Source organism: Prionailurus viverrinus, chromosome A1, assembly GCF_022837055.1.
Source record: "Prionailurus viverrinus isolate Anna chromosome A1, UM_Priviv_1.0, whole genome shotgun sequence".
Taxonomy (NCBI): Eukaryota; Metazoa; Chordata; class Mammalia; order Carnivora; family Felidae; genus Prionailurus; species Prionailurus viverrinus.
This window is the reverse complement of record NC_062561.1, coordinates 206,812,115-206,836,519: the sequence shown is the minus strand read 5'-3', so window position 1 is coordinate 206,836,519 and position 24,405 is coordinate 206,812,115. Positions and strand designations below refer to the sequence as shown.

General features: G+C 37.4%; 1 protein-coding gene across 1 annotated transcript; it reads left to right on the top strand.

The window, feature by feature from the left end:
* Positions 1 to 20,049, top strand: RIMOC1 (RAB7A interacting MON1-CCZ1 complex subunit 1). The gene is made up of 6 exons (XM_047859483.1): positions 1 to 154; positions 4,056 to 4,162; positions 11,169 to 11,312; positions 13,790 to 13,921; positions 14,815 to 14,929; positions 18,687 to 20,049. Exons 1-6 carry the CDS (start codon positions 55 to 57, stop codon positions 18,971 to 18,973), a joined length of 885 nt encoding a protein of 294 aa, XP_047715439.1. The 5' UTR covers positions 1 to 54; the 3' UTR covers positions 18,974 to 20,049.
* Positions 20,050 to 24,405: the final 4,356 nt, after the last annotated feature.

The following is a 24,405-nucleotide window of genomic DNA, read 5'->3' as shown; positions in this document are numbered from 1 at the left end:
GTGACCGCGGCCCGGCAAAGTCACGTGGCTGGGGCGCGCCCGCCCGTCGTGGCCATGGCGGCCGCAGGTTCCAGTGTGGTAAGGCGAGTGGAAGAGCTCGGGGACCTGGCTCAGGCTCACATACAGCAGCTTAGCGAAGCCGCCGGCGAAGATGGTGAGGGAGCGGAGGAGAGTGGGGCGGGCGGGCTGGCCGTAGTTCATAGCTGGCACTCGACCGCGGTACGGGCTGGAGGCTGCGGCCTGTGCTCGGTGTAGATCCCAGGCCAGAGCTACCGAAGGTGTTGCACTTGTGACCCTCGCTGCACCGTCGATTGTCCACCTCCAGAAACTCACGTTGCCTTAAGCTAAGGCATTTGCGTCTACACTGCGTTTTTCATAACCCATGAAAACCGCTTACATCTCAGTCAAATCAGTGCTGCTCGTCTTTATGCCTATAGCGATTGGGAAAAGAGTAGAATCTGGATAAAAGTACAAAAGTTTAAATGAGTAGTTAAAGCTGACTGATAGTACACTGATAAGTAATGATTGGGGTGCAGTAAAGATAGCTAGGCATGTGTAACAGTTAAACTTTTTAATTGCTGCCTTATAAATTTTCGTCTTCTGTTTTGGATTCTAAATCCAACTGTAAACAATACTCTACAGAAGAAATTTGCATTGGTATAGTTTGGACGATTCTTTTCTGTACATCGCCTCAGTTCTCACCACGGCTCTGTTAGTGTTAGAACACTTGTTTGGAAAGGTCCAAGTGTTTTCCTTAGGAAAGACAGGCTTAGAGAATTTTGCGACTTTTAAGTTTAATTGTCTTATTACATCTCAGCTCCCTATAGGTTCTACATTATTTTATTTTTGAGTTTTGAGCATTTAGTAATACAGATAGGCTTTTAAATTCTGGTGGTCTGACTCATTGTCATCAGACTTATAGGAAAATAGTAGTGGAACATTTTGCCAGATTATTGATTGTTGGTGAATTTATTGAATAGGGTCCACAATGAAATGGCTCAAGTTCAATAAAGATTATTTGCTTGATTATCTTTTCTTTTAAAAAAATTTTTTTTTTCAACGTTTATTTATTTTTGGGACAGAGAGAGACAGAGCATGAATGGGGGAGGGGCAGAGAGAGAGGGAGACACAGGATCGGAAACAGGCTCCAGGCTCCGAGCCATCAGCCCAGAGCCCGACGCGGGGCTCGAACTCCCGGACCGCGAGATCGTGACCTGGCTGAAGTCGGACGCTTAACCGACTGCGCCACCCAGGCGCCCCCTTGATTATCTTTTCTTAGAGCATGTTTTTCAAAATCCACAGACCACCTTGAAGCTGACTTCTTTTTTGGTTTCTGACTTCTTTTTTGGTTTTTTGGTTGGTAAGTGAATCCCAGGATTCACATGAATAGTTTATCCACCGTAGTGGCTATTACCTGGAAGTGTATCCAGATTACCTCTAAATAAGCTATACAGTGATCTTCACCCCACACCAGCTCCACTTAAACCAGACTAAAGAGATCAAAGAATTTTTTATTCACTTATCACTGAGCCCAAAAGTCATTCTCATTTTTCCATGGAAGAGTTCTTTACTCCAGACTAGAATAAGGGGTGGAAGTAAAAGTAAAGTGGTGGGGCACAGAAGTGGCTCAGCTGGTAATCATCCTACCTTGGCTCAGGTCATGATCTCATGGTTGGTGGGTTCGAGACACCATTGGGCTCTCCACTCTCAGCAAGGGGCCCGCTTCAGATCCTTTGTCTCCCTTTCTCTCTCTGCTCCCTCCCCTGGTCACTCTCTCTCTCTCAAAAATAAATAAACATCAAAAAAATTTAAAAAGTAAAGTGATGTATGTCCTTGTTGAGAGACATTATTTGATTTTTTAATTTTTAAAGATTTTAGTTTTAAGTAATCTCTGCACCCAGCATGGGGCTCAAATTTACAATCCCAAGATAAAGAGTCATATGCTCCACCCAATAACTAGCCAGGCACCCCTTTTTGGGAGACTTTAAAGTTGTGAAGGTTTACTAAAAGTAAAATAATAGTGATCTTCGTTATGAGCTATTAATGAGTATTAATGGCAACATTTTCTTATTTTATGAAGTTAAATTAAAACATGGTTGCAGATGTTTGAATGGAACTTGGCATTCTTTTCCACACAACAAAAATAATATTCACTCAAAATGTGTCCTTTCCTGTAACAGCTACATATTTGTATTACATTATAGGAATTGATAGTTTTCTGTTTTCTACTTCAAATGAGATGAGATGCAACTAGACATTATTCTAAGATTGCTCTCCTTTTTATTTCTGGTCAATTTTTGTTCTTTATTTCTCATTGTACAAGCACAATATGTTCAGTATATAGAAATATGCCATGAGAGGGACTTTTTCCAGAGGTTATGTAAGAGTCACTTGTCTTTGCCTTGCCAGTTGTCACTTTGAATGGTTCTAGTAAAAATATTATATTTTATAAAAGTTTGCTAAAATGTGAGCCATTATCCCCTCTCCCCTGTACTTAGGAATTCATGTGAGATACTCCTTCAGCAATGGTTTAGTGAATTCAGTACAAGTCTTTACGTTTAAAATAATCTTGCAAATTAAGAAGAAAATGTCAACTCAGTTTCTAAAGCACATATAGAGTGCCATGTTCCATTCACAGTGGAATTTTTTTTCCCCCCAGGTTGGGAGATGCTACTTCTGGGCTGAGAAATTGGAAGGCAGTGCTACAGAAGTAGCTTTCAAAGCAAAAAAATAGTGGATCTTAAATCAATCAGAATCTGGTTTAGATACAGGCTAGTCCTCACTTGGAAAAACTTAAGGTCATCGTATGGTTGCCAACAGACATAATGAAGCTGGTGTTGCTTTCACTCCAATATTAAACAACTTACTATTTGTATAAGTGCTAAAGCTGGATCAGATGGGCCTGCAGTAAGTTCTACATTTTCTGTCTGTTGGCTAGTGTTGGAAAAGATACATATTTCTGAAGGGAAGCACAGAAGGGGCAAATTCAGGGACTTTGAAGTCTTGATGGTAGGCATGTCTAAATTTGACTACATGAGATGGTGCAGAAGGGTAGATAGATAGCACCTTGGTATGGACACTTGGCGGGTTAGGGAGGAAAAATCTATAAGAAAAAAGTGAAACCATGAAAACAAAGGGAATATGATACTGGAGACAGGGAAGAAATTAGACAACATAGGGGCGCCTGGGTGGCTCAGTTGGTTAAGCATCCGACTCTTGGTTTCTGCTCGGGTCATAATCTCATGGTTTGAGTTCGAGCCCCTCATTGGGCTCCAAGCTGACAGTCTGGAGCCTGCTTGGGATTCTCTGTCTCCCTCTCTCTGCCTCCCCCCCACTTGCGCTATCTCTGTCTCTCTCAAAATAAATAAAGAAACTTAAAAAAAATTAAAAAAAAAAAGAAATTAGACAATGTAGAGGGGAGAGAGGGTGAATTGTTTTTAGAGGGCATATTAGAATACTCCTTTCTTTGAAAGAGGTAATTTGTTCCACTTACAGGTTTTTAAAAGAATAAAATATGCAGATGGATTATGTAATTTTTTAGATTATGTAATTTTAATTATAACAGCTATTTACATACATAAATACATAAACAGGATAAAGTTAAAATTGCTCAGAGCTTACATTTTTGGCGCACTTGATTTAATCAGTCATGTTCTTTTAGGAAATACATTTATAAAATTATAAGTTTTTAGTGGAAGCCCTTTCTGTAGATTTATGTATATTGTTTGTACTATTCGAATACAAGTTTTCAGTTTATTATTTAAATATTTTGAGTACGTCAACATCATAAAAGCAGCACTATGAAAATGAACATACAAATTGCATTTAAGAAATGGCAACTGAACCTGGAGAAGTTCAGTCTAGCTATTGAGAATAAATTACTGTGATGAATTTAAGTAGGATTAGGCATTATGATGTACTTCATGGTTTACATAAGATATTACTACCATGCTGCGTCTTCATGCTGTAACATAATATGATTTCAGATACACCATTTTTTTTTGTTTAAAGAACACCTTGAAACTATATGAAATTCATGTTTTTATCTCTTACAGATCACTTTTTAATTCGGGCTTCTGCAGCTCTAGAAAAATTGAAACTTCTGTGTGGAGAAGACAAAGAATGTTCAAACCCATCAAATCTTCTAGAACTTTACACACAGGTACTGAAACAGATGTGGTTTCTGAGATGATATGGGGACAGATTGCCTATATAAGATGATTGAATCTGACTCCAAAGTTTAGGTGTAGTGAAACCAATTTATTCTCTATTTAAAGTGTTTGATTTTTGGGGCACCTGGCTGGCTCAGTTGGTAGAGCATGCCACCCCTAATCTTGAAGTTGTAAGTTTGAGCCCCACGTTGGGTGTACAGATTGCTTAAAAATAAAATCCTAAAATAAAAAAAAAAAAGTATTAGGGTACCTGGGTGGCTTAGTTGGTTAAGGGTACAACTCTTGGTTTCAGCTCAGGTCACGATCTCACATTTTGTGGGATTGAGCCCCACATGGGGCTCTATGCTGACAGTGGGGAGCCTGCCTTGGATTCTCTCTCTGTCCCTTTTTATCTGCCCCACCCCCACTCACATGCTTATGCTTGCTCGCCCTCACTCTCAAAATTAAATAAACCTAAAAAAAAAAAAAGTGTTTAATTTTGGTCAGAAAAACCCCTTTATGTATAAAACATATAGACTTGAAACTTTGAAACTATAGAAAGAAGATTTCCAAGCCTTTGAAAGTTATTCAGAGGGAATAAAGGTCTCTGTAAGGTCCCTGATTATTTTTTTTCCCTGAATTTCATCTTTTTTTGGGATCCTCCACATGACTCTCCTGCTATTGTCATGCAACTGTATAAAATTTTTCTGCCTCCAGTCTCCACCCTGCTGCTTTTTTTTTTACTTTCCTTTCAAATTCAGGTCTCTGTATGGGGAAGACCTAGTTTGGTTTTCTCAAACACTGCTGAGGCAAGTTGACATTAAGAAACATAATTTCATTATAGTAACTAACGTTCTTATAGCACTTTATAGTTGACAGAGTGCCTTATATGCTTTACTTGATAATGAAGACGAAGTGGTTATGAAGAGTAGAGTAAACATAGTTAAGCTTTCAAAGTACACATGTATAGCATTTAGGGGCCTGGCACTCTACTTCTTATTGGGAGGTACATAAAGCTGGTTTCTGCCTTCAGATATCATGGTTGACTGAACCTATAACAACTACTCATAAAACCCAAAGGGCTGCTGTTATTTGGCAGAGCGCTGCCTGGCTTTCTTTCCCTTTGGAAGACTCCCTGCTTGTTTCATTTCTTTCAGTGAGAGAGTTGTAAATATTTTTTTTCTCTTCAGATTTTTGTTTAAATTCTAGTTACTTCACATACAGTGTAATAACTGGTTTCAGGAGTAGAATTGAGTGATTCATCCCTTACAACACCCAGTGCTCATCATAACAAGTGACCTCCTGAATACCCATCACCCATCTAGCCCATCCCCCACTCACCTCCCTCCATCAACCCTGTTTGTTCTCTTTCACAGCCTCTTGTGCGTTGTTACCCTTTCTGTTTTCGGTGTTTCCCCACCTCCCCTATGTTCATCTCTTTTGTTTCTTAATTCCACATATGAGTAAAATCATATGGTGTTATTCTTTCTCTGGCTGACCTATTTTGCTTAGCATAATATACTTTAGTTCCATCCGTGTTGTTGCAAATAGCAAGATTTCATTCTTTTTGATCACCGAGTAATATTCCATGTGCGCGCGCGCGCGCGCGCACACACACGCGCACACACACACACACACACACACACACACAGACATGTACCACGTCTTCTTTATCCATTCTCAGTTGATGGACATTTGGGCTCTTTGCATACTTTGGGTATAGTTGATAATACTGCTATAAATATTGGGGAGCATGTGCCTCTTTGATTCTATATTTTTGTATCCTTTGGGTAAATACCTAGTAGTGCAATTGCTGGATCGTGGGGTAGTTCTAGTTTTAATTTTTTGAGGGACCTCCGAACTGTTTTCCAGAGTGGCTACACCAGTTTGCATTCCTACCAACAGAGTAAGAGGGTTCCCCTTTCTCCGTATCCCTGCCAATACCTGTTGTTTCTTGTATTATTAATTTGGTATCTTATCATGATTTTGATTGATATTTCCCTAATGATGAGTGATGAAGAGCATCTTTTCATGTGTCTGTTAGCCATCTGTATGTCTTCTGTGAAAATATGTTCATGTCTTTCGCCCATTTCTTCACTGGATTATTTGTTTTTTGGGTGTTGAGTTTGATAAGTTCTTTATATATTGTGAGTACTAACCTGTTATCAGATATGCCATTTGCAAATATCTTCTCCTATTATATAGGCTGCCTTTTAGTTTTGTTGACTATTTCCTTTGCTGTGCAGAAGCTTTTTATCTTAATGAACTACTAATTTATTTTTTCTTGTTTTCATTGCCTTCAGTGATGTGTCTGGTAAGAAATTGCTCCAGCCTAGGTCAGAGAGGTTGCTGCTTGTGTTCTCCTCTAGAATTTTGATGGTTTCCTCTCTCATATTTAGGTCTTTTATAAATTTGAATTTTTGCATATGGTGTCAGAAAGGGGTGCAAATTCAATTTTCTACATGTTGCTCCAGTTTTCCCAACATTTTTGTTGAAGAGTCTGCCTTTTTTCCATCAGGTATTCTTTCCTTCTTTGTTGAGGATTACTTGACCATGTAGTTGTAGATCCATTCTGGACTTTCTGTTCTGTTCCATTGATCTGTGTGTCTGTTTTTGTGCCAGTACCATACTGTCTTGATGACTACAGTTTTGTAATATAGCTTAAAGTCCGGAACTATGATACTTCCAGCTTTGCTTTTCTTTTTTATGATTGCTTTGGCCATTTGGAGTCTTTTGTCGTTCCATACAAATTTTAGGATTATTCTAGCTCTGTGAAAAATGCTAATGGTATTTTGATAGAGATTGCATTGAATGTGTAGATTGCTTTGGGTAGTATGGACATTTTAACAGTGTTCTTCCAATCCATGAACATGGAATATTTTCCTTTTTGCAGTGGAGGGGGGGGGGGGTCCTCTTCAATTTCCTTCGTAAGTGTTACACAGTTTTACTGTTACACAGTTTTACTGGTTAGGTTTATTCCTAGGTATCTTACGATTTTTGGTGCATTTGTAAATGGGATTGATTCCTTGACTTTTCTTTCTGCTGCTTCATTATTGGTATGTAGAAATGCAACAGATTTCTGTACATTGACTTTATATCCTGAGACTTTGCTGAATTCATGTATTCTAGCAATATTTTGGTGGAATCTTTGGGTTTTCTACATAGAGTAACATGCTTTCTGTAAATAGTGAAAGTTTGACTTCTTCCTTGCCGATTTGGATGCCTTTTATTTCTTTTTGTTGTCTGATTGCTGAGTCTAAGACTTCCAGTATTATGACAAATAGTAATGGTGACAGTGGGCATCTGTCTTGTTCCTGACCATACAGGAAAAGCTCTCAGTTTTTCCCCATTTGAGGATGATATTAGCTGTGAGTCTTTTGTATATGGCCTTTATGATGTTGAGGTATGTTCCATTTACTCCTACTTGTTGAGGGTTTTTATCAAGAATGGATGCTGTATTTTGTCAAATGCTTTTCTGCATCTATTAAGAGGGATCATACAGTTTTTATCCTTTCTTTTATTAATGTGGCGTATCATATTGAATGATTTGCGGATACCAAACCAGCTCTGTAGCCCAGGAATAAATCCCACTTTATTGTGGTGAATAATTCTTTTCATGTACTGTTGAATTCTATTTGCTAGTATCTTATTGAGAATTTTTGCATCCATGCTTATCAGGGATATTGACCTGTAATTTTCCTTTTTATTGGGTCTTTGTCTGGCTTTGGAGTCAAGGTAATGCTAGCTGCATAGAAGGAGTTTGGAACTTTTCCTTCCATTGCTATTTGTTGGAACAGGTTAAGAAGAATAGGTAGTAACTCTTTAAATATCTGGTACAATTCCTCTGGGAAGCCATCTGGCCCTGTACTTTTATTGGGAGATCCTTCCTTCTTTCCTTCTTTCCTTCCTTCCTTCCTTCCTTCCTTTCGAGAGCATGGATGGTTGACACGGGCGGGGGGGGTGGAGAGAGAGAGAGAGAGAGAAAGAATCCTAAGCAAGCTTGATGTTCATGATGTTCAGTGTGGAGTCCGACATGGGGCTCAATCCCACAACCCTGGGATCATGACCTGAGGTGAAATCAAGAGTTGGACGCTCAACAGACTGAGCCACCCAGTGCCCCTGTTGGGAGATTTATTTTTTTAACTATTTATTTTGAGAGAGAGAGCTAACAGGGGATGGACAGACAGAATCTCACATAGGATCCGCTCTGTCAGCATGGGGCTTGAACCCACAAACCATGAGATCATGACAGAGCTGAAATCAAGAGTCTGATGCTTAAACGACTGAGCAATCCATGTGCCCCAGGAGATTTTTGATTACTGATCAATTTCTTTGCTGGTTATGGGTTTGTTCAAATTTTCTATTTCTTCCTGTTTCAGTTTTGGTAGTTTTTATGTTTCTAGGAATGTGTCCATTTCTTGCAGATTACCGAGTTGATTGACATAATTTTTCCTAATACTCTCTTACGGTTATTTGTATTTCTGTGGTGTTGGTTATGATCTCTCCTCTTTCATTCCTGATTTTATTTATCTAGGTTCTTTCTCTTTTCTTTTTGATAAGTCTGGCTAGGGGGTTATCAATTTTATTAATACATTCAAAGAATCAGCTCTTAGTTTCATTGATCTGTTCTACTAGGTTTTGTTTGTTTGTTTCTACTTCATTTATTTCTGCTCTAGTCTTTATTATTTCCCTTCTTCTGCTGGCTTTAGGCTTTATTTTCTGTTCTTCTTTAGCTTCTTTACACATAAGGTTAGGTTGTGTCTTTGAGACTTTTCTTGCTTCTTGAGGTAGGCCTGTATTGAATATACTTCCCTCGTAGGACTGCCTTTGCTGCGTCCCAAAGGTTTTGGACTGTCATGTTTATATTTTCATTTGCTTCCATGTACTTCTTTATTTCTTCTTTAATTTTCTGATTTACCCATTCATTCTTCAGTAGGATGTTCTTTAACCTCCATGTATCTATGGTCTTTCCAAATATTTTCTTGTGGTTGACTTCAGGTTTCATAGCTTTGTGGTTTGAAAATATGCATGGAATGATCTAGATCTTTTTGTGTTTGTTGAGGGCTGATTTGTGACCCAGTATGTTTGTTGCACTGGTTCTCACTACTTGCCCCGGTAGAGATGCATATGCAAGGTGCTGGGGGGGGGGGGGGGGGGGCGCAGGGCTTAGTGTAAGCACCTGGTCTCCACTTGGTGGTGCTCTTTAGCTCATTGAGGTTGCTCAGTACTGATGGGCGGTTGGGGGGGGGGGGGGGGCGGTAGGGAGAGTGCAAAATGGCTTCCCCTGGCTCTCCCATCCCCAGAGCAGGGAGCTTGTACCTGCCACTTTTCGTGTAGTCCTCACAGAAAATCACTTCTCTTGTGTCCCTGGCTTTCATCAAATCCCTATCTTCATGCTGTCTGTGTCTGAGCTGTTTTATCTCAGGTGTGTGGCTTGATTTCTAAACTCTGAATTTTAGGGACTTGTGCAGTAGGGCCCTGTGCTGATCCTCTGGGGGAGGGTCTCGCCAAGCTGTTGCCCCTTGCCAACTGCCCCAGGAAAGTGTTTGCAGGACCGCACAGTGGTTTTGAGTTCATGGCAAAGTGGAGCAGAAAACTGGCATCAAGACTCGCTGTCCTCTGTCAGTGTCCCTGCTCCTATGCCTGGGAATTGTGTAGCACGTTAGCACCACCCTTTCTTCTGTCCCCTAAAAGGCCTTGCTGCCACTCCCAAGTGCACTCCAAGCAGGGGATCTATTTCTCCCCCAGCAACCAGAGAATCCTCAGACCACACTGTCTTCTGCAGAGTCTCCACCCTCCTTCCCCACGGGAATACTGCTAAGCCAGGCACGACCTTGGTAGTGGTGGACTTCTAAAACTTGTTGCACTCTACTTCTTATAATACTTTGCAGTAGTCTTTTTTTTAGCAGGGCTCCCTCTCCTCTGGAGCACCCTCAGTTCTTATCTCCCCCAAATCAACTCTCTGCAGATTCTACCTTCCACAATTTTACTTGTAGTGTTATTTTTTCAGTCAGTTGATTTCTTGGGTGTTCAGAATGACTGGATATTTATCTAGCTGTGTTCAAAGGAAGAGGGAAGCTTCCGCCTATCCCTCCATCTTAATTAACTTCTACCCTCTAAACATTTGAATTTATTTCTAAAGATAAGATGAAAGACCTAGAGATACAGATTTGAATTCCCCAGGCCCCCTTAGACCCTAATTATGGTTCTGAATCAAAGTTACTATTCGTAGGATAATGATTTGCTCTTCCTGACTTAGGCCTTCAATACAAGAACACTTAGCACTTAAGTAGCCCTGTATAATTAATATTCTGTGTGTTGTACATATGTTAATTCATTCTATCCTCAAAGCAAGGAACTTTGAAAAGCAGTTTCTTTATTTTACCAATAAAATTGACTGTCCTTGGTTAGTTGGGTGATTAGTGGAAGAACTCAGTTTCCTTAGTCTTAGTCCAGTAGATTAAAAAAAAGAGAGAAAAGGTTGTGTAGTTTTAAGGTACTTGAACAGAGCATCTTATATTTAGGAATGCTAGGGATTTAGTGTTTAAATTGCATAATGTTGGTTATATACTGCCTTTATTGGGTGGCAGAATACATATTCCCCAAATGCTAGGTCTGCATTTGAAGAAACAAATAAACTATTTGAAGATTCAATATATAAAACTAGAGGTAGTGATCTTAAATTGATATAGCAGGCATTTAGAAAATGTTCAAGAAGTATGTATGTGTAAATTGCAAGGAACATAATATATTTTTCATAATTAATGTCATATATGATTAGCTTAAAGTCTTATTTATTTACTTTTTTTGAGAGAAGCAAGATTATCATTAATTCAATATTTTACTATAATACCTATGAGGTTTCCTATGAAGCCCATCAGAGACTATGTGTACAGCTAGACATTTTTCCCACTTTTCAAATTTAATTGTCTAATAAAGCATCTGTATATGTAAGGTTAAAATGTAAGTTATTCACATTTCAATCATTAATGGATACTTTTGTTTGTTTTACTGCAGGCCATTTTGGACATGACATATTTTGAGGAGAACAAACTAGTAGATGAAGATTTTCCTGAGGACTCTTCACAGAAAGTAAAAGAGCTGATCAGTTTTCTTTCAGAACCAGAAATTTTAATTAAAGAAAATAATATGCATCCAAAAGTAAGTTTTGTACTCCTGTGAATTATGGTGGAATGCTGTTTCTTCCTCTTCTGCTCTTTAGAGTCTGTCATTTCTTCTTCTGGAATAGGTCTTTGTCTCTGTTTCAAATGAAGATTAAAGGAGAGATGTATGAGACTTTAACACCTCAGACCAACATCACAACTAAAGTATCACCTATATGTTTTAGAATATTTGCATGATGGAATTGTATTGGAATTACTGGTGCCTGATCATTTTCTAAACACAGATATTTGCTATTTCTGCTCCCTTTACTTCTGCAGATTTAAGGTCCTGAGGTATCTAATTAACACATCTCTTGTCCTTTTTACAGTCTTTTTCCTCCTGGGCATTTACTGCTTTTCTTCCTATTGATCACCCCATCCCTCTGAGGCCCTCAGAGCCTGGCTCTTGTTCTTCCCCAAACATCTGCCCTTTCTCCCATCCTGGAAAGATACACCCTCACCAAGGATATCTTAATCCTCTGATTTTCTCTATTCTGTCTGCTTGACAACCTGTTCACATGCTTTTTATTGTCATCTCTATTTAGATGATTCCAAGATTTTTGTCTAGCCCTGGCTATTCTTGCAAGCAAATAATTTATTATCTTTAACTGCCTGCTGGCTCTCTTTACCCAGATTTTTTTTTTTTCTCTATGTGTTTATCAGGGGATGTTAACTGTGGGAACAAATAATCCCAAGTTTTAAATGATACAACACAGTAAAAGTTGGATATATTAAAACCTTATATATATTTTTTTTCATTATTTTATTCTAACAGTACTACAAGTGTCATCTTGTTTCAAGTAACAGATTTCTAAAAAGTTACCCTTTTTTAACACTTATTTTTTATTGAACTGTTGTTGACATACAATGTTACATTAGTTTCAAGTGTATGGTATAGTGATTCAACAATTTTATATGTTATGCTATGTTCATAAGTGTAGCCTCATCTTCCAAGGCAATTACCATACCATTGTACCCATTTTCCCTGTGATTTACTCGTTCCATAACTGGGAGCCTGTATATCCCACTCTCTCTCCTTCACCTGTTTCGCCCATTCCTCTAGCAACCATCAGTTTGTTCTCTGTATTTATGAGTCTGATTCTGCTTTTTGTTTGTTTATCCGTTTGTTTTGTTTTTTAGATTTCACACGTAAGTGAAATCACGTGGTATTTGTCTTTCTCTGTCTGATTTATTTTTCCTAGCACGATACCATGTAGGTCTATCTACGTTATCACAAATGGCAAGATCTTTTCTTTTTTATGGCTGAATAATAACCCTTTGTATTTACCACATCTTTTTTATCCATTTATCTATTAATGGACATTTGGGTTATTTCCATATCTTGGCTATTATAAATAATGCTGCAATAAACGTAGGAGTGCATATATTTTTTTAAGTTAGTCTTTTTGTTTTGGGTAAATACCCAGTAGTGGAATTACTTGATCATACAGTAATTCTATTTTTAATTGTTGAGGAACATTCATACTGTTTTCTCAGTGGCTGTACCAATTTACATTCCTACCAGTAGCATACAAGGGTTCCTTTTTCTCCACATCCTTACCAACACTTATTATTTCTTGTCCTTTTGATTCTAGCCATTCTGACAGGTGCAAGGTGATATCTCATTGTGATTTTGATTTGCATTTCCCTGATAATTAGTAATGTTGAGCATCTTTTCATGTGTCCGTTGGCCATCTCTATATATCTTCGTTTGAAAAATGTCTATTCACTTCCTCTGTTTGCTTTTTGATTGGATTATTTGGGTTTTTTTTGGTGCTAAGCTATATAGATTCTTTATATGTTTTGGATATTAACCCCTTATCAGGTATATCATTATGTTATTTGCAAACATCTTCCATTCAGTAGGTTGCATTTTCATTTGTTGATGGTTTCCTTTGCTGTGCAGAAGCTTTTTGTTTTGATGTAGTCTCAGTAGTTGATTTCTTTTGTTTCCTTTGCCTCAAGAAAAATACCTAAAAAAATATTGCTAAGGCCAGTATCAAAGAAATTACTGCCTGTGTTTTCTTCTAGGCGTTTTGTGGTTTCAAGTCTTACGTTTAGGTCTTTATTTTATTTTGAGTTTATTTTTGTGTATGGTGTAAGAAAGTAATCCAGTTTCATTCTTTTTCATGTAGCTGTCCAGTGTTCCCAGCATGATTTATTGAATGAAAAGTTATCTTTTTAATTAGATTATGGAATACTTATATTTCAGATATATTAGAAATGGCTACTAAAATACTTAAATGTTATTTTCTAAAAAATTGTAAATTGGAGTAATTATTTTCACGTAGCAATAGATTTCTAAACTTATAATTGATTCAAACAAAGTAAGGCATTCATGAATAATAAGTAGCCAAGTAAAGGGCAAATTTTGTGAAATGAAAGTGTTTTGAATTGCTCAATATGTTGGAATTTAATTTTTATTTTTACAGATGTGAGGTTTATTTTTTTAGCTAAGTCTTTGTTGTATTTCAGCCCTGCGATTTGCTTGGGGATGAACTTCTGGAATGCCTCTCTTGGAGAAGAGGTGCTCTACTCTATATGTATTGTCATTCTCTGACCAAAAGGAGAGAGTGGCTCACAAGAAAATCCAGTTTGCTTAAAAAGGTAAAAAGGTGTTCCTTATACATTTTAGATTGTTGACTTTACAGGTTTCAAAAAGCTGTCATTGGTGTAGTACGAAGAGTAGTGGAATCAAAGGGTCTGGGTTTGCACTCCAGGTTTCAACTTACTAGCTATGTATTCTTAAGCATATGGGAATTATTGTGAAGATTAAATAAGATAACATGTGAAAGCCTTTGTAAACTGGGAAGTTTACGTGCTGTTTTTAAGTTTGGGATTTTTTTTTTAAATAGAATATAGACTGTCTGTATTAATTTCGAAGCATATTTATGGCCTGAAGGAAACAAACTTGGCTGTGACCCTCTGTCAGCAGATTACTCATAAAGAACCTTGTGACCCTACTGTAGAACACTGTAGCCCTCTGATTTGTCTTGTCTCTTCTGACCAAATCTGTAAATCCAAAGAACCTGTCTTACATTGTTTTATTAAGAATTCAAACTTGAGTTGGTTGTATACATAGTTTATGCGGGCCTAGAAATGAGAGGTTACCCTTGATGTAAAATTTTGTTCATAGTATTTCTTAAATTATAATAAGTACATGTTTTAATAAATTGTTTTTGAACAATTCATTGTTATTTTATCTTTTTCTTCCTCTGTTAACATCTTTGACAAATATATTACTGAGTCATGTGTTCTTGGTTAGTTCTTTCTTTTTTTATCTCCCATACTCTTTTGCTAATTGGAGCATTTGGAAGGTTGTATTTATAAAAGTTTTGGGATGGGGTGGGTCCTTCTACCATTGTGATATAATAACCACAAGATACATTTACAAACTAGTCAATTTTCTCTTAAGTAAAGAATGGGGGGAAATTAACGTTTGAGGTTTCTACAGTTCTTCATATAATACTTACAATTCTTTGGCTTTGATTTTCATTTAGTATCTTATTGATGGAATCAGTTACTTGCTACAGATGCTAAATTACCGGTGTCCTATCCAGTTAAATGAAGGAGTTTCTTTCCAAGACTTAGACACAGCCAAATTACTGAGTGAAGGTAATGTGATCTCTTTTTGCAGTTTCCTGTTTTAAAGGTTTTTTTTTTTTCTTAATTTTTACGTTTACTAGACTTTACTCTGATTTAAATGAATTTCAAGGTACATTATATACCAAAAAATAATAAAAGAGCTTTTAAATATCTTCTCATGTAAAAAATAAAAAATACTGCTATTCCCTTTATAGTAACTTTGAAAGAATTATATGTCATGCTGCTTTTATTTCGTATCCCCAATTAGCCCAATTAGGCACTAGATTCGGCTACTTGAAACAGACTGGAAATAACTTTTTTTAAGTTTATTTATTTTGAGAGAGAGATAGAGCCATGCACGCAAGCTGGGAGGGGCAGAGAGAAAGGGAGAGAGAAAATCCTAAGCAGACTCTGCACTGTCAGCATAGAGTCCGACTTGGGCCTCAAACTCACAAACCTTGAAATCATGACCTGAGCCTAAATCAAGAGTTGGATCCTATCCAACTGAGCCACCCAGGTGCCCCGGAAGTAACTTTTAAACAAGTAGAAATTTACTGCTCTTTCACATAAAAATGGTCTTAAGGGGCACATGGGTGGCTTAGTCAGTTGAACGTCCGACTTCTGCTCAGGTCATGATCTCGCGGTTCCTGGGTTCAAGCCTCATGTTGGGTTCTGTGCTGACAGCTCAACTTGGAGCCTGGAGCCTACGTCAGATTCTGTGTCTCTCTCTCTGTCTCTGCCCTTCCCTCACTCGCACTCTCTCTCAAAAATAAATAAACACTGAGAAAAAAAAACAACCAAAACCAGAGCTGATTATGGTGATTCCTATCAGGATCCTACCTTTTTCCTCCATCATCTTCAGAACTACAGCCTTACAGCTTCAGAGGGAGGCATTTATACAGAATACATGTAAATAGTACTTCCCAGAGTTGTGCAACATGTACCTCTGTTGAGGATATTGCATTCTCAGTGTCTCAACATGCTTCTGGAGGTCTTTTCGTCTCACCTGTGTTTCAGTCTATAGGAAGGGCAAAAAGATGTTTCTTTCAGTCAACACTGCTCCTTTGGAAAACCTTCTTAGAAGTTTCTGACACTTAAAACTTCCAGCTACATTTCACTGGCAATAATTTAATCACATGGCTTCAAACAGCTACAAGGGAACCTGGGATTACAGTATAGCCCTTCACCTGATACATTGCCATCCCAAGTAAAATTGTCTCTTAACTAAGAAAGAAGGGAAGAATGAATACTGGGTGGAAAATGTTAGCTCCTGTCATATATATCCACCTGAAAATATTAGGAACTGGATATAGAGCATCATTTGGGTTTTAGACTGAGGTGTGGGAGGGAAGAACCACTTATTTTTGCCATCTCTTTATAAGTGGAGGAACTGATGTCATGATAAGCCAGAAGATGTGTTGAAGGTCACATAGCTGGCAAGTGACATTAGATTATATGTGTAAACTTTCTTTTTACTTCATCTGAAATTTTGATGGGGAGAAATCAAATACGGAGAAGAAGAAAACTTAGGGAAAATTCTATATTTCAATTTTATAAGTATATTTTAATTATCCTTTTTTCTTTGTTAGCTTTTGTAGGTTTTTGCATTTTATTTGAAAACACTGCTTAGAAAAAGCAGCATGATTTAAGCTACTGAAAGTTGTTATGTTCAGTTAATTCAGGTACGTAGCTGTCCTAAAAATTGCAAATACCAAATGCTCCTCCAGTGGGCCTGTTTTGACAAACATGGTGTTTTGGTTTATTTGTAGGAAGTATTTCTTGCGGATAACTAGTAAACTGATTAGCTGCATTGACAGTGGCCTTTCTAAAATCTCCTCACCCACCAATATGGATTGATGTAAAAGAAAAAGTAGGGATGGGCACGAAAGCCTATTTAGAACCAAAGAAAGTAGCAAGAGTCACCAATTTCTCTTATTCTCTCATTTCTAGTCATAGGGTAGTATACTCTTACAGCCTGGGATTTTCTCTTCAGGATGTTTGTGGTACTAGTGTCTTCTCTTAAATCATAATTTGATTGCATTAGCCCCTAGCTTCCACTACTTCTTCCACAGGAGAATCAAAAGGGACAGATAGGGTCTCTTTTTTCCAGGAAAAAAAAAAAGAAAACAGCATCCACTTCATAGCACTTTTGCCACAGGGCTAGGTCCTCTTCTGGTGTTGGCTTCTTGTTCTCATCTAAAGCAGTTTGTTCCTCCCTACTTCATCTCTCTCAAGATGTAGGTTAGGAGCCAGGAAGCCTACCTGGCTGAATTACTCCTGATACCCCATCAGAGAGGTTCTAATTATTTTTTTTTCTTCACTTAAAACATTTATTCAAAAATGAAAACAATGTAAGTGTTTTGACATGATAGTTTCTGTATACTTAAATCTGTATATTTTTATACATAGTATGGTTTTGAAAATTAGTTCTTAGTATTCTGTAAGTGTGAAAATTTTATTTTAGGTTTAGGAAGGATCTTAGAGATTTTATTTTATTTTATTTATTTTTTAAAAATTTTTAATGTTTATTTATTTTTGAGACAGAGAGAGAGAGCACGAGCAGGGTAGGGACAGAGAGAGAGGGAGACACAGAATCCGAAGTGGGCTCCAGGCTCTGAGCTGTCAGCACAGGGCCCGATGCAGGGCTCGAACTCATGGACTGGGAGATCATGATGTGAGCTGAAGTCAGATGCTTAACCGACTAGCCACCCAGGGGCTATTTATTTATTTATTTATTTATTTATTTATTTTAAATTACAAAAAAAATTTGCATCCAAATTGGTTAGCATATGGTGCAACAATGATTTCAGGAGTAGATTCCTTAGTGCCCCTTACCCATTTAGCTCATCCCCCCCTCCCACAACCCCTCCAGTAACCCTCAGTTTGTTCTCCGTATTTATGAGTCTCTTCTGTTTTGTCTCCCTCCCTGTTTTTATATTATTTTTGTTTCCTTTCCCTTATGTTCATCTGTTTTGTCTCTTAAAGTCCTCATATGAGTGAAGTCATATGATTTTTCTTTCTCTGACTGACTAATTTCGCTTAGCATAATATCCTTTAGTTCCATCCATGTAGTTACAAATGGCAAGATTTCATTCTTTTTGATTGCCGAGTAATACTCCATTGTATATATATACCACATCTTCTTTATCCATTCATCCATTGATGGACATTTGGGCTCTTTCCATACTTTGGCTATTGTTGATAGTGCTGCTATAATCATGGGGGTGCATGTGTCCCTTCAAAACAGCACACCTGTATCCGTTGGATAAATGCCTAGTAGTGTAATTGCTGGGTCGTAGGGTAGTTCTATTTTTAGTTTTTTGAGGAACCTCCATACTGTTTTCCAGAGTGGCTGCACCAGCTTGCATTCCCATCGAATTATTTTTTAATATTTTATTAGCTAATATTAAACATAATTCTGAATAATCCTTAATATTAATTTTAAAAGTTCTACATGAATTCAAAATATTTTTGTGGCCAGATCTTAGTGATAATTTAACCACCTTTAGAACTTAAGAACACAGTGACCTAAATGATTCTTTAAAAAAAATCTCTGACAAACTGTTTTTTGGGGGGTTGGGAGTGATGGACCTCTTTTTATAGGTAAAATAGAGAGAAATGCCAATTAAATGAGGATTATATTAGGGATCATTTGGTTTTTCTAGTGTAACTGAAATGAGAAGGAAAAACGCTTAATGGCATAAAAGGAATTTATTAGAGTTTTAATAACCAAGGTCTCTTTTTAAATATTTAAATTCTAATCTCTCAACCTAAATGATTTTCCCAGGAATATTTAGTGACATTCATTTGCTGGCTATGATGTACAGCGGAGAAATGTGTTACTGGGGATTGAAGCATTGTGCAGATCAACAGCCAGAAAATCATGAAGTGGATAGTGGTGTTTCCGGAGCAAGCTACACGACACAGAAAGAACCCTTGGATTTCCGAGAAGTAGGAGAAAAAATTTTGAAAAAGTATGTATCTGTGTGCGAAGGACCCCTGAAAGAACAAGAATGGAATACAGCAAATGCAAAACAAATTTTAAACTTCTTTCAGCATCATACCAACCAGTAAGTTCAGCTATTCTTTTTGAAACAGAAGAACAAAACAACCCGTGAAATGGAAAAAGTTCCAGAAAAGAAGACATATTGACACTGAGCTTAAGAATGTTACACTATGTAAAGATAACCAGCAGGGTTACCTATTTTTAAATGCCATCGCCATCTTTCATTACATGTTTTTAAATCTATGAAGGAACAATTCTTTAATTTCTAAGATGGCATGTAATTTTAATTCAGCCATCCTGTAACTAATACTAAGTAGTAATCCAGTTTAGCTTTTTAGAATTTTTTTATTACTTTAGGTTTCTTTTTTTAATATTGTGACATAAAATTGACCACTTTAAATATCTTCAGATTATTTTTAGGTCTATCTTGAAGCTACGCTTCAGCGATTAAAATCAATTCACCTCATTGCTTTAGATGGATAAAAAATGGGCAAAATAGAAGATTGTAACTAGTATTTAGACTCCCATTTCCAGAATAAGATAAATAATGCAATGCCACAAGAGAATTGTTTGATTTTTTTTCACCATGTATTACTAATAGAATTTAAAATTTTTATGCTATTGGGCATTATATAACCATTTTCAAATGATTTTCCTGTTTTGTTAAAAGAAAATGGATGGCTTATGAAATGAGTAATGAAGATGAAACCAATTTAGGTTAGTCCATCATTAGCTCATATGTGTTCAGAGCACACCTTTTTGGATGTATTGAAATTTTAATATTTTTGTCTTTAATAATAATAGATGGCCAGAGAACCTAACTTTCTATCTTGCTTACAGTATTTCTGTCTACCTCAACTCCTCTTGTCATCTTGGGATGATCTAATACCTTGCTGATATCCTTGACTTCTGTGCCAGTGACTTCATCACATTCCAGGAACTTACTCCCATGGCTACACCTTGAATGAAAATCACCACCTTGTGTTCTCTTTCTGAAATCTTAAATTGCAATAACCAATAACAATTCCTATCTTTCCAGCTTTTTCACTTCCTCATTTTTGATTTTTCTTTCCCTGTATTTCTATTCTTTTTTTTTTTTTAATTTTTTTTTTAACATTTATTTATTTTTGAGACAGAGAGAGACAGAGCATGAATGGGGGAGGGGCAGAGAGAGAGGGAGACACAGAATCAGAAGCAGGCTCCAGGCTCTGAGCCATCAGCCCAGAGCCAGACGTGGGGCTCGAACCCATGGACCGCGAGATCGTGACCTGAGCTGAAGTCGGACGCTTAACCGACTGAGCCACCCAGGTGCCCTCCTGTATTTCTGTTCTATCTCTAGCTTCTTTACGGCCTTCTCCTCTTGACTGTTCCTCTTTCTCCTAAACCATCAGCCCGTTTCAGATTTTCTTCCTTTCCTCCAGCTTCAGCTTTATAAGGATCACCGGTTGAAGTGCTCTCCACAGCCCCTTCAAGTCTGTTGTCCTCGTGTCCTTCAGTGTAACCATTCTGCACATCTCACCATTGAATTTATCCTGTCACCCACCTTTTCTGGAATGCTGTGTCTCATGTGAAGTTCATGTAACCCTTCAAGGTGTAATCCCTATGAGTGTCTCACCTTCGACTTTAGAAGAGCCCTCAGTATATGCCTCTTGTTTGTTCCTGCTGTGGCTCCTCTCCTTTTCTCTTGGTGGCTAATCTAAACCTCACTACTTTTTTCATGTCCTCTATCTCCTCCCTTAGCATATGGCACTTGGTCCGCTCTTACAGAAAATTCAGACTATGAGGAGTTTAATTTCTATTTCCCAGCTTTGCCGAACTCATTTTCCCCATTTTTAGAAGAAAAGAGGTCACCTGCTTCCTGTGTAAAGCTGATCTCCACCTCTCCTCTTTTCCCCTGGAGCTTCTTTTTTTTTTCTGCTTGCCCCTTAGATATTGCTCTTCACTGAAGGTCTGTTTTCTTTTTCCCCTCCCCCCCCTTTCCTTCTCTCCCTCCCTCCCAATCTCCCTCTCGCTCTTTTTTTTTTTTTTTTTTTTTAACTTTAAATACTCTTAGGTGATGTCATTCATAGCCCTGGCTGCTTGTGACAGCTATAATGTTAGGCTGACTTCTAGACTTGCAACTCAAATCCCAGCTTCTCCTGCTCTCTGAGCCTTCTTTCTAACTGCCTATTAAATATCTTCACTCACAATTTTGGTAATTCAGTATGTCCAAACAACTAACCCTCATCTTTTGTTTAAAATCCTTTTTGGTTCATGTTTTTTCTTTCTTTCTTTCTTTTTTTTTTTTTCTTTTTTTTGGTCTTTCACAGAGCAAGGCAACAAAGAATGCCACAATCTAGTTTCTGTCTACCTTCCCAGTTTTCTCTCTGCAGTGCATCCCATGTTATCATGTTCTAGTTCAGTGTTCCTCAGCATTTACAACCCAGGCTGCTTTTTGATAAACATTCTGATAGAACATCTTGGTATAAGGAAAATCTCTCCCTATCCCTGCCCCTGTCTCCTTGCTTATCCTTACGCAACAGAGATTTTTATTTAATATAGCTTTTTAACCAGTTTCACTACAAAAATACCTTTGTGCTTTCTAAGTATAAAAATTTAGATCATTTTTAGTATGGTTTTAGAACCACACGCCCCTTTACCCCCACCTTTTGGAGCATGATGATCAATTGCAAATACTTCAGTTCCTTTCCCATTGGGCTCCCCTCAGTACTCTGCAGATCTCATTTCTTCTGCCGGGAATACTTTGCCCTTCTTTGTGGCCAGGTGAATACTTACTTGTGCTTTAGGACTCAGCTCCAGTGATACTGGATCCATAAGGTTTTTTCAGCCCTTTTCAGTCAAATGTTCCTTTGCTTCTGCTCCCTTAATGTTCCTTCCATGTTATCAAACAGGTAACACTGCTTTATAGTTCTTTTCCTTATGTGTTGGTGAACTCCATATTTAAAAAATGCATCTTCATACATTGTGCTTAATGAATGGTAGGCCCTTAGTAATGTTTTTTGGTTTTGTTTTGTGGGGTTTTTTTGCCTTTTTTTTTTTTTTTAATTAATAAGAGACACGGTTCTTAAGTGCCGAACTCTGCACAAAAGGGTTGCTGCTATTGGATTCCAAACTGCCATGCTCTCTACACCAGTGGTTAATAAGGCAAATAAGAAATTAGTTCTCAGAGAAGTAAAGTATTATGTAGATTTGGGACCTGAGAAAACCATAACTTTCTCTTCAGAAATGGGAACTTCCATTTTGCCTTTACGACCCTTGGGAACCACTTGGGTCTCTCACTGGCTGGTGTAGTTATGAGGGTGCTACTGGGTGCTTTTTGTACAACTTTTCCATCCCCCACATAATTGGAGAATGATCTGTAGACCATAACGCTTACAGTGCTTTTTACTTGGGTGTATTACAAAACAATGAACAACAGATTTTTGTATGTATGTGTTAAACCTAAGTAAATTTTATTTCATTTAAGTGAAGTATCTTCAAGGTAACAAACACTACATCAGCAAGGCACTATAATTCCCTCATCAACAATTATTATGTGCCTACTACATGTCAGGTTTCATCTTAGGCATTGATGATACAGCTTTGTAAAACATCATTTTTGGGGGTTTATATCCCAGTGGAGGAAGTTAACACATTTTAAGAAATACATGTATCGTGTATTAAGTGGTTAGTGCTATGAAGAATAACAGGGTAAAGGGCTTGTGTGACTCTGGAGAGGAGTGCTGTTTCATGTATCGTGGTTGGGAAGGCGTGCCTATCTACTTTAGCATTAGCGTCTTCAAATTCTCTCCCTTTGGTTAAATTCCTTGCTGCACATTCAGTACATCCATAAAGTTTCTTTCATATGGAAGTTCTGATACAGAATTAAGGAACGAGTCAGTCACTATGTAAGACCTTTTTCCTTTGATTACATTTAAGACGTTTTCCAGTATGGGCTTTACTGATGAGTGAGTGAGAACCTAAAGGCCTTGTTGTGTTATTACATGGGGGTTTCTCTCCATTTTGAGTTCTCTGATTGTTACTAAAACTGTTAAAGGATTTTTTTTTTATAATCCTTAAATTTGTGTTTCTTTTGCAGTGTGAATTTTTTTATGTTAAGTAGTTAAGTTTCAAAGTAAGCTTTGAAACTTAAAGGCCTATCTGTTTTGTGGCATTTATAGGGTTCCTGGCTATTATGAGTTGTTTGATGCTGATTAAGTTTCAAATCATGACAAGACTTTCCCTCATACCTTTGCATACAGTAGAGTGAAGTGAGTGAGGGTTGTGGCTAAAACTCCACAATAAAATTACATTCCTATCTTTACCCTCCCACTGTGGGTTCTGTGATGTTCATTGAAGTGGAAACTGTATCTAAACGTATTCTCAGCTTCATTTTAATGGCATTCTTAAAAACACACAACTGGATAACATGCTAGTTTTGGATGGCTTGGCACTTTTCTCTTGCCACCTATGAGGGCTCCTTTTTTGGCTCTAATAAGGATACCTTATCTGCAACAGAATCCAGGATTCTGTAGTTCTCTAGTGTCACTTCCTTGTATTATTTTTAACACAGTATGAGATAACATGTTAGGAAGTATTGTATTAAAATGCATTTACTGTATCCATAAATAAGTATGTGATATGTATTCATGCTGAAGTTCTTTATTGTTTTTTGTTCTCTTACTTGTAGTGAAGATTTCCAAGTAAAATGTTTTGGAGCATATAAATTTTTTTTAATAAAACCATATTCCCATATTTGTATCTTGGTCTTTATTTTCTATTATATCTGAGTGTTGTATCAGAATGAAAACTTTCATTGTCTCAGTTTACTTTGACATCTGAACATTATTTCTTATGGTTCTAATAAATGTCATACAGTATAGTATATTGGTTAGGAATATGGGCTCTGGAGCCAGAGATCTGAGGTTAAATATTAGCCCTGTCGTGTCCTAGCTTTGTGGCTTCACATAAATTACTTAAACTTTCTGTACCTTAATATCCTATTATTTAACAAAGGAGCACTGTTAGTGCCTACATCATAGGTTATTGGAGATTAAATGAATTAATGTTCGAAGTTGCTTAGTTTAATGCTTAGCACATCCTAAGAGCTCAAAAGACTAGTTTTTATTATTTTCTTTAAGTCTAGTTTTGTGTATCAGTTCATCATGCTGAAAATATACTTATCAGCGAGGATAATTGAGTGACAAACTCTTGTTCTGGCCAGTGAGCACTCACTCACTGCCTTGTCAGTTCAAGTGGTGCTGACCTTTCTAAATGGAAAGCAAGTTTCAGAGAAGAAATTACTGGCTAGATAGACATTTTAAATGTTTGTTTTAGATATGGCTAGAAGGAAACCTACAATTTTCAGAAATTTTTCAGCCCTAGTCTCACAATGTATATATATATATATCCCTGTATACCAACATCAACATTTACCTATCAGCTTGATTGACTTGGCTTCTAGTACCTTTAGGTCACACTGAACTGACAAGTCAGAGGCATTTAATGAAATATTAGTCTA

Coding starts and splice junctions, on each gene's coding strand:
- RIMOC1 (XM_047859483.1), top strand. CDS start 55: ATGGCGGCCGCAGGTTCCAGTGTGGTAAGGCGAGTGGAAGAGCTCGGG. Junction 155..4,055: donor CGAAGCCGCCGGCGAAGATG/GTGAGGGAGCGG, acceptor TATCTCTTACAG/ATCACTTTTTAATTCGGGCT. Junction 11,313..13,789: donor AAAATAATATGCATCCAAAA/GTAAGTTTTGTA, acceptor GTTGTATTTCAG/CCCTGCGATTTGCTTGGGGA.